General features: G+C 37.1%; 1 protein-coding gene across 1 annotated transcript; it reads right to left on the reverse strand.

The window, feature by feature from the left end:
- Positions 1 to 3500: 3500 nt before the first annotated feature.
- Positions 3501 to 14309, reverse strand: LOC137632864 (uncharacterized). Its single transcript, XM_068364960.1, has 2 exons — positions 14049 to 14309; positions 3501 to 4705 (listed from the first exon to the last, which is right to left on the reverse strand). Exons 1-2 carry the CDS (start codon positions 14307 to 14309, stop codon positions 3560 to 3562), a joined length of 1407 nt encoding a protein of 468 aa, XP_068221061.1. The 3' UTR covers positions 3501 to 3559.
- Positions 14310 to 14826: the final 517 nt, after the last annotated feature.

Raw genomic sequence — 14826 nt, forward strand, 5'->3', positions numbered from 1 at the left:
CTTGCCTCGTGGCGATATACGATAAAAAATGTTTAATTAAAAAAAAAATAATGATAATAATAATAATCTCCCCTATATAACATAAAGCAATTGTCTGGCTATATATATATATATATATATACATACATACATACATATATATATATATATATATATACTGTACATATACACATACATATACACATATACTCCTATCCCTCGGGTAGAGGGAGAGAGAGTAGTCATACCCTGGTGAGAGGGGGTACACCGTGAGGAGAGGGGGAGGGGGTGAGAAGTGATGAATCTGTGTGTGTATGCGTGTGCTTATCAATCTAAATATGAAAAATCCTTCTCCCATACTTCGCAAGAAGTCCTTGTCGATTCCTTCACCTCCTGACTGCTACGGTTCCTATACTACGAGGAAACCCAGTAAGGGCAACCACAAGACCAAATCAAACAATAGATTCACATGAGTTCATTTCGGGAGAATTTAAATAAGGAAAGAATCGCGTGTTTATTACCACGAATAGATGGATGAATGTATCGATGTTTGATAATCTGTATGAGTTTTGTTTTAAGGTCATAAGGCCAGACAAAGGTCATAGTCATAAGGTCAGACAAAGGTCATATCTATTCCTTTACTGTTTTGTATAAAAGTCTTTATAATATACTTAGCATACTGTTAACATTTAAGTCTGATATAAATTTTTTCTCATTTTTTATAAAGTAACAGGGTTAAGGGTTATGATAATTCCTAGTTGGTCAATTTTAAGACTCTCTCTCTCTCTCTCTCTCTCTCTCTCTCTCTCTCTCTCACTTTATTGTTCCTTGCTCCATAATAGCATTTTCTCTCTCTCTCTCTCTCTCTCTCTCTCTCACTTTATTGTTCCTTGCTCCATAATAGCATTTTCTCTCTCTCTCTCTCTCTCTCTCTCTCTCTCTCACTTTATTGTTCCTTGCTCTATAATAGCATTTTCTCTCTCTCTCTCTCTCTCTCTCTCTCTCTCTCTCATTTAACTTTATTATTCCTTGCTCCATAATAGCATTTTCTCTCTCTCTCTCTCTCTCTCTCTCTCTCTCTGCAATCCCCGGATATCTTGATAAAGTCAAATGACGTCCGTCATATCTTCACTTCTATTTCCAAGAGAATCACCTTTGCCTGTTATAAACGTTTAGATTTGGACAACAAAGAGCTGCCAGACGAATTCGCAAATACAAAAACGTTTGTTACAAATCGAATGATTGCCAAGGGTATCCCGGGAGGTGCCATAGGTCACCATGGTATAGGCAAAGGAATGTTAATGGCCTCAGACTACTTTCTCTATGTGCTGAGTGTAGTGTTGTCATTGCAATCACAATATTCCAGCCTAAAGACAAGCTTAAAAGCCAATTGATGCAACAAAATCCAACCCCTGACATTTACTAGATTATGTCATATACACAGAGCTACAATGATTATGTACACATAACTCAAATGTCAGGCAGTGTTGGACAGTTCATATAATCAAATCTCCAAGAAGGATATGACTATGAAAATGAACTGTGCTGCCCTGAAGAGGCAGAAGACACGCGATCCTTTTATTGCTCAAATGGCTGCGGGCCTTTCTTCCTTATCAGACCTTATCAGACACTCTTGTGGAAGCTCCAGACACTGAATGGGCACAGCTCTGCACACTGATGCAAGATGCTGCAGTAGCAAAAATGTGCTTCACTAAACCCTTTCATGCAGACTGGTGCTATAAGAATTCTGGCCTTACACACCAATCACTAGAAAAAAAGATGGAAAGTGCATAATGCATATCTTGAAACAACAACCGACCCCACCTCTTCTACACTGGCCAAAAGATGGAAGGACCTGAGGTTGTTAGCACAAAGTCAAATTCATATGCAGCAGATCTCCTGGTGGGTAGAAAAGCTACAGAGATTCAATCTTTTGCTGACCAAAACTACATGCAAGGTTTATAATGTTATCAAATTCCTTAATGGGCTTAAAAACAACACAACGACTCTAGTCAGGATACTTGATGGCGTCACAACCATCCTTAAAGAACAAATTAAGATTCTAAACTACCAGGATGAACATTTCCATGCTACACCAAACCATTGTGAGATTATTGATGTTCTGCCTAACTTAACACTCATAAGCAGGCAGGCAGGCAACAGAACGACCTACACTGAAAAAGCAGGCCACAAGCTATTGCGCTAAGGCAGGCCGTAAGAGCAAAAACCTCTACAAGCATTCAGATTTGCACAAAGTTCTGAGAGTAATAAAAAAATTAAAGAAGGCAAAAGTTGCAGTCGTGGCAGCATTTCGGGTGAAATTTTCTAGCATACACTACTCTCTAAAAAAAGCAGCTGCACAAGATCATTTGCACCCTATACAGGTGACAACAAATATCAAATTTCTAGATAGACTCCACATTAATTCCTATCTATAAGAACAAGCAACTGCAACAACAGCCAAGGTAACGTTATTCTATTTGCAGCGAGTAAAGTACTAGCTATAGTTATGTTCTTGCACTTAGCTGAACATTTACCTTAATCTGTGCTACCAGACATCAAGTCTAGGTTTAGAAGAGAAAGAAGGATCAGTGACATGATTTTTAGCTTGAGTTGAAAATAGGAGAAATACAGAGATTATCAACAGACTTATGCATCGTCTCAGTTGACCATATCAGGTACCCCAATAGTCCTCTGGATGATATTCGCAAAATATGGAGCTCATAGCGAATTTCTCAAAATACTTCATATATCTGATTTCAATGTAAAAGCAAAAATCAGTATTGACAGCTTAGAATCATCATTCTTGCCAAGAAATAGGAGTAAAACAGGGTGATGTTCTGGTCCCTGTTTATTACAATCTGTTCATTTATTAGATAATGACTTTATTGCAGCAAAACTTAAAGAAAAACAATGGCCCCAAATAGAGTGCCAAAATGACAGCCTGTTCAAAATCAGGCTCGTACTTTTGCTCAGTCTACCTGACGATTTTAAATGTTACCTTAACTTTATGAGTTAATGAATAAAAACATCTTTTAGCTTGCAATTTGTATAAAGGCTTATTACATCTAGCATGTATCAATGGAGCATACTAGACCTAAATTTCTTTGTCTTCTGTCATCCTTAAGTCCCTGATCTAGCGAAAATGTCAGTTTGAAAAGAAATTCAATTCCAATAGTAATGCTACTACAACGATTACTACAGTCAATCTGAGTTAAAACATTATCATTTAATTTCTATCACTTTCTTTTTAGCATATACAACCAGTTACTCAGGCTGCTTAATTCAATGAGATAGGACACTTCTTTTTTCAAACCTTGTGTGACTGATATTTTGGTATTTTACAAGGCAATGTTTAGTAACCATTCTACACATCCAGACTTTTACATTGGATTTCATGTAATCACAATTCATCCATGATACCTTCAAAAGAGACGAATCGAGGGTCAAATTAAAGATACATTATAGAAAATACAACTATATTTCTTTAATTACAATTTTACATCTATCCTCTAAATTTTTATTATTTTTAATGAAAAAAATACGCGCAGATCATAGGAGATTCGGAATCAGTCCACTTCTAGTAAGGATGGTGAGGGATGATGGGATGTCCATAGCTGCCATATGCACTTCTGTGATATGGAAATCCATAGGGCAAAATGCCAGCATGGCTAACAGCTACTGGAGCAGCCACGCCATGGACAACGGGAGCAACTCCATATACTGGTGCTACATTGTGGACAACTGGAGCCACCTTGTGGACAACTGGAGCCACCTTGTGGACAACTGGGGCAATCTTGTGGACAACTGGAGCCACCTTGTGGACCACTGGTGCAATCTTGTGGACAACATGAGTAGGTTTTTGTACAACATGGGACACTCTATGTACAACAGGAGTGTGGCTATGCACTATGGGACCAACATGATCAACAGTGACCAAGGGTCCAGTAGAGGCGGGAAAAGTGGCATAAGAGCGTTTGTGGCGGTACAGAGTTGCGTCGTTGACATGTACAGGTAAGTTGGTACCCTTAACGCGGAAGCCATTACCATCAGCTACGTAGTGCTGGGTCTGGAGTTTACCGTAGGGATCCACGTAACTGTAGGACCCTCTGACGTTTCCGTAAGCATCCCTGGACTCGTCGCGGGTGGAAGTGCCGGCGTTGTAACCGAAGGCATACTGACCCAATTCATCCTGGGAGTGGTACTGGGATTTGGCAGGAGCGCTGTGGCCAATGTAGCCTCCGGACTTGACGTGGGTCACTGGGGCATGAGAAACAGATACAGTAGGTGCGTGGTGGTGATCTGACACAACAACTGGAGCAACGGCATGATGGGCAACAGGATGAGAGACAGCAACAGCTGGAGATCCGTGATGCCTGACAGCCAGTGTAGGAATACCTGCGTGGTGGCTGACAGCTACAGGAGCAGAATGAGAGACAGTAACAGGAGCATGATGAGAAACAGCTACTACTGGAGCATGGTGAGCAACAGCTACTGCCGGAGCATGGTGAGCAACAGATAATGCTGGAGCATGGTGAGCAACAGATAATGCTGGAGCATGGTGAGCAACAGATACTGCTGGAGCATGGTGGATGGGAGCAAGAGGAAACTTATGGATACCAAGAGGATTGAAGTTATGCCCAGTTACACCATGGGTCGTCAGGATCGGGTCAGGGCTACTGGAGCAGTACACAGCTGCCACCACTGCCAAAAGGCTCAAGACACGCTGTTGATGGGATGAAAATATAATCGATAAAAACAAGATAAATTTAGAATTGTTTCAATCCTTCTGTCAGTCAGAGTAAACAAATGATTGTTTCTTTCTGGGACACTGACAATAAATGAACTGTTATTTAAAATGAAGGCTAGTAAATATTTAAGCACCTCTGCTGATCTAAGTTTCTTCAAGGTTCTAACTATAGGAACTGACCGCTATAAAATACAGTTATTATTATTATCATTATTATTATTATTAGTTTCTAAGCTACAACCCTAGTTGGAAAAGCAGGATGCTATAAGCCCAGGGGCTCCAACAGGGAAAATAGCCCAGTTTTCGAAAGAAAATAAGGAAAAATAAAATATTGTAAGAACAGTAACATTACAATAAATATTTCCTATACAAACTATAAAAACTTTAACAAAAGTTATCACAAATCAGAAAATTACATGGATTTAACTCACTGAAGAGTATCTGTGCCTCTGTTTGAATTATTACAAAGAATTTTCTTTAAAAGACGAAACAAAAAATTCATTTAAATATGCCCTTAGGAATAATACACTCGAGACTAGAAAAACTTCCTATAATCTTGTCTGTGGATTCTTACACTTTAGTAAAAGAATATTTACATTTAAAAGGATTATTGAAGTACTTTGTTCTACCCTTTACTTCCCATACGTTCTCTTAAGGCACGCCTCACCAAGCTCCCCAACCACTTCAATAATATCTTGTTCCAAACCACAAGCACTATCTCTTTAGACAATTTAGCCAGAAACTCCTACATGAGCTATACTTAGCTGAAAGTCCTTCATAAACACTATCAAGTATATAATCAAAGGATTAATAAAGTACTTTCTGTCCATTACTTCCCATCCTTTCTCTTAAGGCACTCCTCACCAAGCAAACTACTTCAATAATATATTGTTCCAAACCACAAGCACTATCTCTTTAGACAATTTAGCCAGAAACTCCTACATGAGCTATACTTAGCTGAAAGTCCTTCATAAACACTATCAAGTATATAATCAAAGGATTAATAAAGTACTTTCTGTCCATTACTTCCCATCCTTTCTCTTAAGGCACTCCTCACCAAGCAAACTACTTCAATAATATCTTGTTCCAAACCACAAGCACTATCTCTTTAGACAATTTAGCCAGAAACTCCTACATGACCATTTAAAAGGATTATTAAAGTACCTTCTACTCTTTACTTCCCATCTGTTCTCTTAAGGCACGTCTCACCAAGCAAACTACTTCAATAATATCTTGTTCCAAACCACAAGCACTATCTCTTTAGACAATTTAGCCAGAAACTCCTACATGACCATTTAAAAGGATTATTAAAGTACCTTCTACTCTTTACTTCCCATCTGTTCTCTTAAGGCACGTCTCACCAAGCAAACTACTTCAATAATATCTTGTTCCAAACCACAAGCACTATCTCTTTAGACAATTTAGCCAGAAACTCCTACATGACCATTTAAAAGGATTATTAAAGTACCTTCTACTCTTTACTTCCCATCTGTTCTCTTAAGGCACGTCTCACCAAGCAAACTACTTCAATAATATCTTGTTCCAAACCACAAGCACTATCTCTTTAGACAATTTAGCCAGAAACTCCTACATGACCATTTAAAAGGATTATTAAAGTACCTTCTACTCTTTACTTCCCATCTGTTCTCTTAAGGCACGTCTCACCAAGCAAACTACTTCAATAATATCTTGTTCCAAACCACAAGCACTATCTCTTTAGACAATTTAGCCAGAAACTCCTACATGACCATTTAAAAGGATTATTAAAGTACCTTCTACTCTTTACTTCCCATCTGTTCTCTTAAGGCACGTCTCACCAAGCAAACTACTTCAATAATATCTTGTTCCAAACCACAAGCACTATCTCTTTAGACAATTTAGCCAGAAACTCCTACATGACCATTTAAAAGGATTATTAAAGTACCTTCTACTCTTTACTTCCCATCTGTTCTCTTAAGGCACGTCTCACCAAGCAAACTACTTCAATAATATCTTGTTCCAAACCACAAGCACTATCTCTTTAGACAATTTAGCCAGAAACTCCTACATGACCATTTAAAAGGATTATTAAAGTACCTTCTACTCTTTACTTCCCATCTGTTCTCTTAAGGCACGTCTCACCAAGCAAACTACTTCAATAATATCTTGTTCCAAACCACAAGCACTATCTCTTTAGACAATTTAGCCAGAAACTCCTACATGACCATTTAAAAGGATTATTAAAGTACCTTCTACTCTTTACTTCCCATCTGTTCTCTTAAGGCACGTCTCACCAAGCAAACTACTTCAATAATATCTTGTTCCAAACCACAAGCACTATCTCTTTAGACAATTTAGCCAGAAACTCCTACATGACCATTTAAAAGGATTATTAAAGTACCTTCTACTCTTTACTTCCCATCTGTTCTCTTAAGGCACGTCTCACCAAGCAAACTACTTCAATAATATCTTGTTCCAAACCACAAGCACTATCTCTTTAGACAATTTAGCCAGAAACTCCTACATGACCATTTAAAAGGATTATTAAAGTACCTTCTACTCTTTACTTCCCATCTGTTCTCTTAAGGCACGTCTCACCAAGCAAACTACTTCAATAATATCTTGTTCCAAACCACAAGCACTATCTCTTTAGACAATTTAGCCAGAAACTCCTACATGACCATTTAAAAGGATTATTAAAGTACCTTCTACTCTTTACTTCCCATCTGTTCTCTTAAGGCACGTCTCACCAAGCAAACTACTTCAATAATATCTTGTTCCAAACCACAAGCACTATCTCTTTAGACAATTTAGCCAGAAACTCCTACATGACCATTTAAAAGGATTATTAAAGTACCTTCTACTCTTTACTTCCCATCTGTTCTCTTAAGGCACGTCTCACCAAGCAAACTACTTCAATAATATCTTGTTCCAAACCACAAGCACTATCTCTTTAGACAATTTAGCCAGAAACTCCTACATGACCATTTAAAAGGATTATTAAAGTACCTTCTACTCTTTACTTCCCATCTGTTCTCTTAAGGCACGTCTCACCAAGCAAACTACTTCAATAATATCTTGTTCCAAACCACAAGCACTATCTCTTTAGACAATTTAGCCAGAAACTCCTACATGACCATTTAAAAGGATTATTAAAGTACCTTCTACTCTTTACTTCCCATCTGTTCTCTTAAGGCACGTCTCACCAAGCAAACTACTTCAATAATATCTTGTTCCAAACCACAAGCACTATCTCTTTAGACAATTTAGCCAGAAACTCCTACATGACCATTTAAAAGGATTATTAAAGTACCTTCTACTCTTTACTTCCCATCTGTTCTCTTAAGGCACGTCTCACCAAGCAAACTACTTCAATAATATCTTGTTCCAAACCACAAGCACTATCTCTTTAGACAATTTAGCCAGAAACTCCTACATGACCATTTAAAAGGATTATTAAAGTACCTTCTACTCTTTACTTCCCATCTGTTCTCTTAAGGCACGTCTCACCAAGCAAACTACTTCAATAATATCTTGTTCCAAACCACAAGCACTATCTCTTTAGACAATTTAGCCAGAAACTCCTACATGACCATTTAAAAGGATTATTAAAGTACCTTCTACTCTTTACTTCCCATCTGTTCTCTTAAGGCACGTCTCACCAAGCAAACTACTTCAATAATATCTTGTTCCAAACCACAAGCACTATCTCTTTAGACAATTTAGCCAGAAACTCCTACATGACCATTTAAAAGGATTATTAAAGTACCTTCTACTCTTTACTTCCCATCTGTTCTCTTAAGGCACGTCTCACCAAGCAAACTACTTCAATAATATCTTGTTCCAAACCACAAGCACTATCTCTTTAGACAATTTAGCCAGAAACTCCTACATGACCATTTAAAAGGATTATTAAAGTACCTTCTACTCTTTACTTCCCATCTGTTCTCTTAAGGCACGTCTCACCAAGCAAACTACTTCAATAATATCTTGTTCCAAACCACAAGCACTATCTCTTTAGACAATTTAGCCAGAAACTCCTACATGACCATTTAAAAGGATTATTAAAGTACCTTCTACTCTTTACTTCCCATCTGTTCTCTTAAGGCACGTCTCACCAAGCAAACTACTTCAATAATATCTTGTTCCAAACCACAAGCACTATCTCTTTAGACAATTTAGCCAGAAACTCCTACATGACCATTTAAAAGGATTATTAAAGTACCTTCTACTCTTTACTTCCCATCTGTTCTCTTAAGGCACGTCTCACCAAGCAAACTACTTCAATAATATCTTGTTCCAAACCACAAGCACTATCTCTTTAGACAATTTAGCCAGAAACTCCTACATGACCATTTAAAAGGATTATTAAAGTACCTTCTACTCTTTACTTCCCATCTGTTCTCTTAAGGCACGTCTCACCAAGCAAACTACTTCAATAATATCTTGTTCCAAACCACAAGCACTATCTCTTTAGACAATTTAGCCAGAAACTCCTACATGACCATTTAAAAGGATTATTAAAGTACCTTCTACTCTTTACTTCCCATCTGTTCTCTTAAGGCACGTCTCACCAAGCAAACTACTTCAATAATATCTTGTTCCAAACCACAAGCACTATCTCTTTAGACAATTTAGCCAGAAACTCCTACATGACCATTTAAAAGGATTATTAAAGTACCTTCTACTCTTTACTTCCCATCTGTTCTCTTAAGGCACGTCTCACCAAGCAAACTACTTCAATAATATCTTGTTCCAAACCACAAGCACTATCTCTTTAGACAATTTAGCCAGAAACTCCTACATGACCATTTAAAAGGATTATTAAAGTACCTTCTACTCTTTACTTCCCATCTGTTCTCTTAAGGCACGTCTCACCAAGCAAACTACTTCAATAATATCTTGTTCCAAACCACAAGCACTATCTCTTTAGACAATTTAGCCAGAAACTCCTACATGACCATTTAAAAGGATTATTAAAGTACCTTCTACTCTTTACTTCCCATCTGTTCTCTTAAGGCACGTCTCACCAAGCAAACTACTTCAATAATATCTTGTTCCAAACCACAAGCACTATCTCTTTAGACAATTTAGCCAGAAACTCCTACATGACCATTTAAAAGGATTATTAAAGTACCTTCTACTCTTTACTTCCCATCTGTTCTCTTAAGGCACGTCTCACCAAGCAAACTACTTCAATAATATCTTGTTCCAAACCACAAGCACTATCTCTTTAGACAATTTAGCCAGAAACTCCTACATGACCATTTAAAAGGATTATTAAAGTACCTTCTACTCTTTACTTCCCATCTGTTCTCTTAAGGCACGTCTCACCAAGCAAACTACTTCAATAATATCTTGTTCCAAACCACAAGCACTATCTCTTTAGACAATTTAGCCAGAAACTCCTACATGACCATTTAAAAGGATTATTAAAGTACCTTCTACTCTTTACTTCCCATCTGTTCTCTTAAGGCACGTCTCACCAAGCAAACTACTTCAATAATATCTTGTTCCAAACCACAAGCACTATCTCTTTAGACAATTTAGCCAGAAACTCCTACATGACCATTTAAAAGGATTATTAAAGTACCTTCTACTCTTTACTTCCCATCTGTTCTCTTAAGGCACGTCTCACCAAGCAAACTACTTCAATAATATCTTGTTCCAAACCACAAGCACTATCTCTTTAGACAATTTAGCCAGAAACTCCTACATGACCATTTAAAAGGATTATTAAAGTACCTTCTACTCTTTACTTCCCATCTGTTCTCTTAAGGCACGTCTCACCAAGCAAACTACTTCAATAATATCTTGTTCCAAACCACAAGCACTATCTCTTTAGACAATTTAGCCAGAAACTCCTACATGACCATTTAAAAGGATTATTAAAGTACCTTCTACTCTTTACTTCCCATCTGTTCTCTTAAGGCACGTCTCACCAAGCAAACTACTTCAATAATATCTTGTTCCAAACCACAAGCACTATCTCTTTAGACAATTTAGCCAGAAACTCCTACATGACCATTTAAAAGGATTATTAAAGTACCTTCTACTCTTTACTTCCCATCTGTTCTCTTAAGGCACGTCTCACCAAGCAAACTACTTCAATAATATCTTGTTCCAAACCACAAGCACTATCTCTTTAGACAATTTAGCCAGAAACTCCTACATGACCATTTAAAAGGATTATTAAAGTACCTTCTACTCTTTACTTCCCATCTGTTCTCTTAAGGCACGTCTCACCAAGCAAACTACTTCAATAATATCTTGTTCCAAACCACAAGCACTATCTCTTTAGACAATTTAGCCAGAAACTCCTACATGACCATTTAAAAGGATTATTAAAGTACCTTCTACTCTTTACTTCCCATCTGTTCTCTTAAGGCACGTCTCACCAAGCAAACTACTTCAATAATATCTTGTTCCAAACCACAAGCACTATCTCTTTAGACAATTTAGCCAGAAACTCCTACATGACCATTTAAAAGGATTATTAAAGTACCTTCTACTCTTTACTTCCCATCTGTTCTCTTAAGGCACGTCTCACCAAGCAAACTACTTCAATAATATCTTGTTCCAAACCACAAGCACTATCTCTTTAGACAATTTAGCCAGAAACTCCTACATGACCATTTAAAAGGATTATTAAAGTACCTTCTACTCTTTACTTCCCATCTGTTCTCTTAAGGCACGTCTCACCAAGCAAACTACTTCAATAATATCTTGTTCCAAACCACAAGCACTATCTCTTTAGACAATTTAGCCAGAAACTCCTACATGACCATTTAAAAGGATTATTAAAGTACCTTCTACTCTTTACTTCCCATCTGTTCTCTTAAGGCACGTCTCACCAAGCAAACTACTTCAATAATATCTTGTTCCAAACCACAAGCACTATCTCTTTAGACAATTTAGCCAGAAACTCCTACATGACCATTTAAAAGGATTATTAAAGTACCTTCTACTCTTTACTTCCCATCTGTTCTCTTAAGGCACGTCTCACCAAGCAAACTACTTCAATAATATCTTGTTCCAAACCACAAGCACAATCTCTTTAGACAATTTAGCCAGAGACTCCTACATGAGCTATACTTAGCTGACAGTCTTTCATAAACACTATCAAGTATATAATCAAAGGATTAATAAAGTACTGTCTGTCCATTACTTCCCATCCTTTCTCTTATGGCACGTCTCACCAAGCAAACTACTTCAATAATATATTGTTCCAAACCACAAGCACTATCTCTTTAGACAATTTAGCCAGAAACTCCAACATGACCATTTAAAAGGATTATTAAAGTACCTTCTACCCTTTACTTTCCATCCTTTCTCTTAAGGCACGCCTCACCAAGCTCCCCAACTACTTCAATAATATCTTGTTCCAGACCACAAGCACCATCTCTTTAGACAATTTAGCCAGAAACTCCTACATGAGCTATACTTAACTGGCAGTCCTTCATAAACCCTACCAACTATATAATCAATCATCATCCCGAAGCAATTGCCTGTATCTTGATTTTCACTCAACCTATAATTACAGAGGCTCTGTCTATTTCAAGAACCGTGAATAGTTCCACATTGTTGGCAATAAGCTATTGTAATTTCTTCAATTTTGCTAAGTTATTTCTATCTACCTCAGTGGTTCCCAACCTGGGGGAAATTTCCCCCTGGGGGGAAATTTGAAGCTTCCAGGGGGGAAATAATTACACTACCTACTAACCAAAACAAGCGGAAAATGTCCTCATAGTACGTGCGGCAATTTGTTGTTAGCCATTCAATTGTGATATGATCATATCAGTTCTCACAAACATGATATTCAAGGGGAGAATTGGAGTGTCATGCCCATTTCTGAGGCAGGCGAGTGGGCATGAGGGCTGGGCGGGGCATGAAGGGGGAAATCTGGATGGTTGAACTGGGTGCAGGGGGGGAAATGACAGAAAAAAGGTTGGGAACCACTTATCTACCTATTTTATTATTGATCTAATCATCAATGTATTCCTTTTAAAATATAAAATATCACTCTTAAGCTGCTGCTAATCTGATAACCCATCTGGAAATACTAAACTGCTATCTGGAATTCACTAAATTTTCCAGCTTATTGGCTATGGTGTGAATGAAACACCTAAAAGATAATACGAACTACAGTACTCTGGTAAGTATTTACGGTTAATTCATTTAAAAAACACAGTGTCTCTCTACTATAGGAGATACAGTATGCTATTGTATTTCTTTAATTTTGCTAAGTTATATCTATCTAGATATTTTATTACTGATCTGATCATAAATGTATTTCTTTTAAATTATAAAATATCACTCTTAAGCTGGTGTTATTCTGATAACATATTTGGTGATAATAAGCTACTATCTTAAATTTAATAAATTTTCCAGTTCAGTGGCTATGGTGTGAATGAAGTACCAATAAGATCATACGCACTACTTCGGTAATTATTTACGGTTAATTCATTAAAAAAAAAAAAAAACGTGTTTCTCTACTATGGGAGATACAGTAAAATATTATTGAATTCCACATCATTGATTTTCAGAACTTTAAGAGAGATATTTAATAATTAAAGGATTCTTATTAAACCACGATGTTTAAAATCATAACCAACCTTTTATACAGAAATTATTTATTTCAACAAAACAAAATCAGGGCAAAATAATGACTTACAAATAAAGGACGCATGGAAAAGCATATATATATATATATATATATATATATATATATATATATATACATATATATATATATATGTATATATATATATATATATATATATATATTCATATATACATATATATATGCATGTATATATATACATATATATATATATATATATATATATATATATATATATATATATATATATATATATACACATATATATAAAGATAGATGGAGATAAATTCAAGGGTGATTACTGATGATGTTAAAATTATCAAGATAATGTGTACATAGAGGAGTAGACCACATCTATACAGCTGAGTAATAAAGAAAAGATTAACAAATATACTGAAACCTATCTCCATCAAAAATGTCTAAAAATATCATTGAAGCAGATTATAAGAATCACAAGCAAATAAAAAAAAAAAATTTCAACTTCTGAAAACAACAAAATCTACAACAAAGCGAAAAAAAAATATTGAAATAACATTTGTGAAAACGATGAAAAAAAATTAAAACGGTGAAAAATATTTCTTTTAACTTTTGAAAACAATAAAAGCTACGAAATAATAGAGGAAAAATATATATAAATAAAATTTATGAAAACCTTCAATAGCACAAAAAAAAAAAAAAATTGAAAAAGTTGAAGAACTCAATTCAACTCATACTCACAAAAGCGTTCATGTTTCCACAGAGAAATCCTTCTAAGAGACCCACCCGACTGAAGGGAGCTGTCTGACGATGTTCCGACGATCCCTGCGGTATATAACGCACCGAAGGGCGCCCTCTCTTCCCAGGGACTCCCCAGCCCACCCATTTTTTCCCCGTCGGGGTCAACCTCCCCCTGCGATACATAGCATCCAAGACTCCTAATAATCGGCTAATGAGGAAACTCTCAAATTCCTCAATTTTTCCTTCGTCATGACTCAGCATTACGCCTAAATGGAACGCCCACACCCACCCAAGCATAGCCTCTAACCACCCATTTATCAAAATATAGCCAGAAATGGCATCGTTATTATGCGTAATCGAAATGACCCCAACAACCACAATTTTAAGACGAACAGACACACCCAATGCTCTTTCCCCAAGAACCCCCACCCCCTCTTCCCCTAGCCCCCCCCCCCCCCCCACACCCCTCTTCCCCTAGCCCGCCTCCCCCCCCCCTCTCTTCCCCTATCCCCCTCCCCCCCAGCTGCTTGAGATCTATGAGAATACTCTCAAAATAGCCACGAGAATGACAGGATATCAGTGAGGGTGAACTGATGTTAATTGAGCATTGAAATAACCCGAGACCTCGATGGAGTGCTCGGTTGAAAGTTATTTGGTGTGTCCTTGTCTTGTCCTTGTTCTTGTTGCAAACACATTGTTCCTTCGGTCAAGCTTTGAGTAGGAATTACAATAATTAGTGATTGTTTTCAATCGTGCAAACAAAGACACATTAGCACTT

Source organism: Palaemon carinicauda, chromosome 42, assembly GCF_036898095.1.
Source record: "Palaemon carinicauda isolate YSFRI2023 chromosome 42, ASM3689809v2, whole genome shotgun sequence".
Taxonomy (NCBI): domain Eukaryota; kingdom Metazoa; phylum Arthropoda; class Malacostraca; order Decapoda; family Palaemonidae; genus Palaemon; species Palaemon carinicauda.

What these genes read in the sequence shown, in the direction of transcription:
- LOC137632864 (XM_068364960.1), bottom strand. Translation starts at nt 14,309, where the DNA reads ATGCTGAGTCATGACGAAGGAAAAATTGAGGAATTTGAGAGTTTCCTC. An exon ending in GTGGAAACATGAACGCTTTT is followed by an intron (nt 4,706 to 14,048) that starts GTGAGTATGAGT and finishes TCCCATCAACAG; the next exon opens with CGTGTCTTGAGCCTTTTGGC.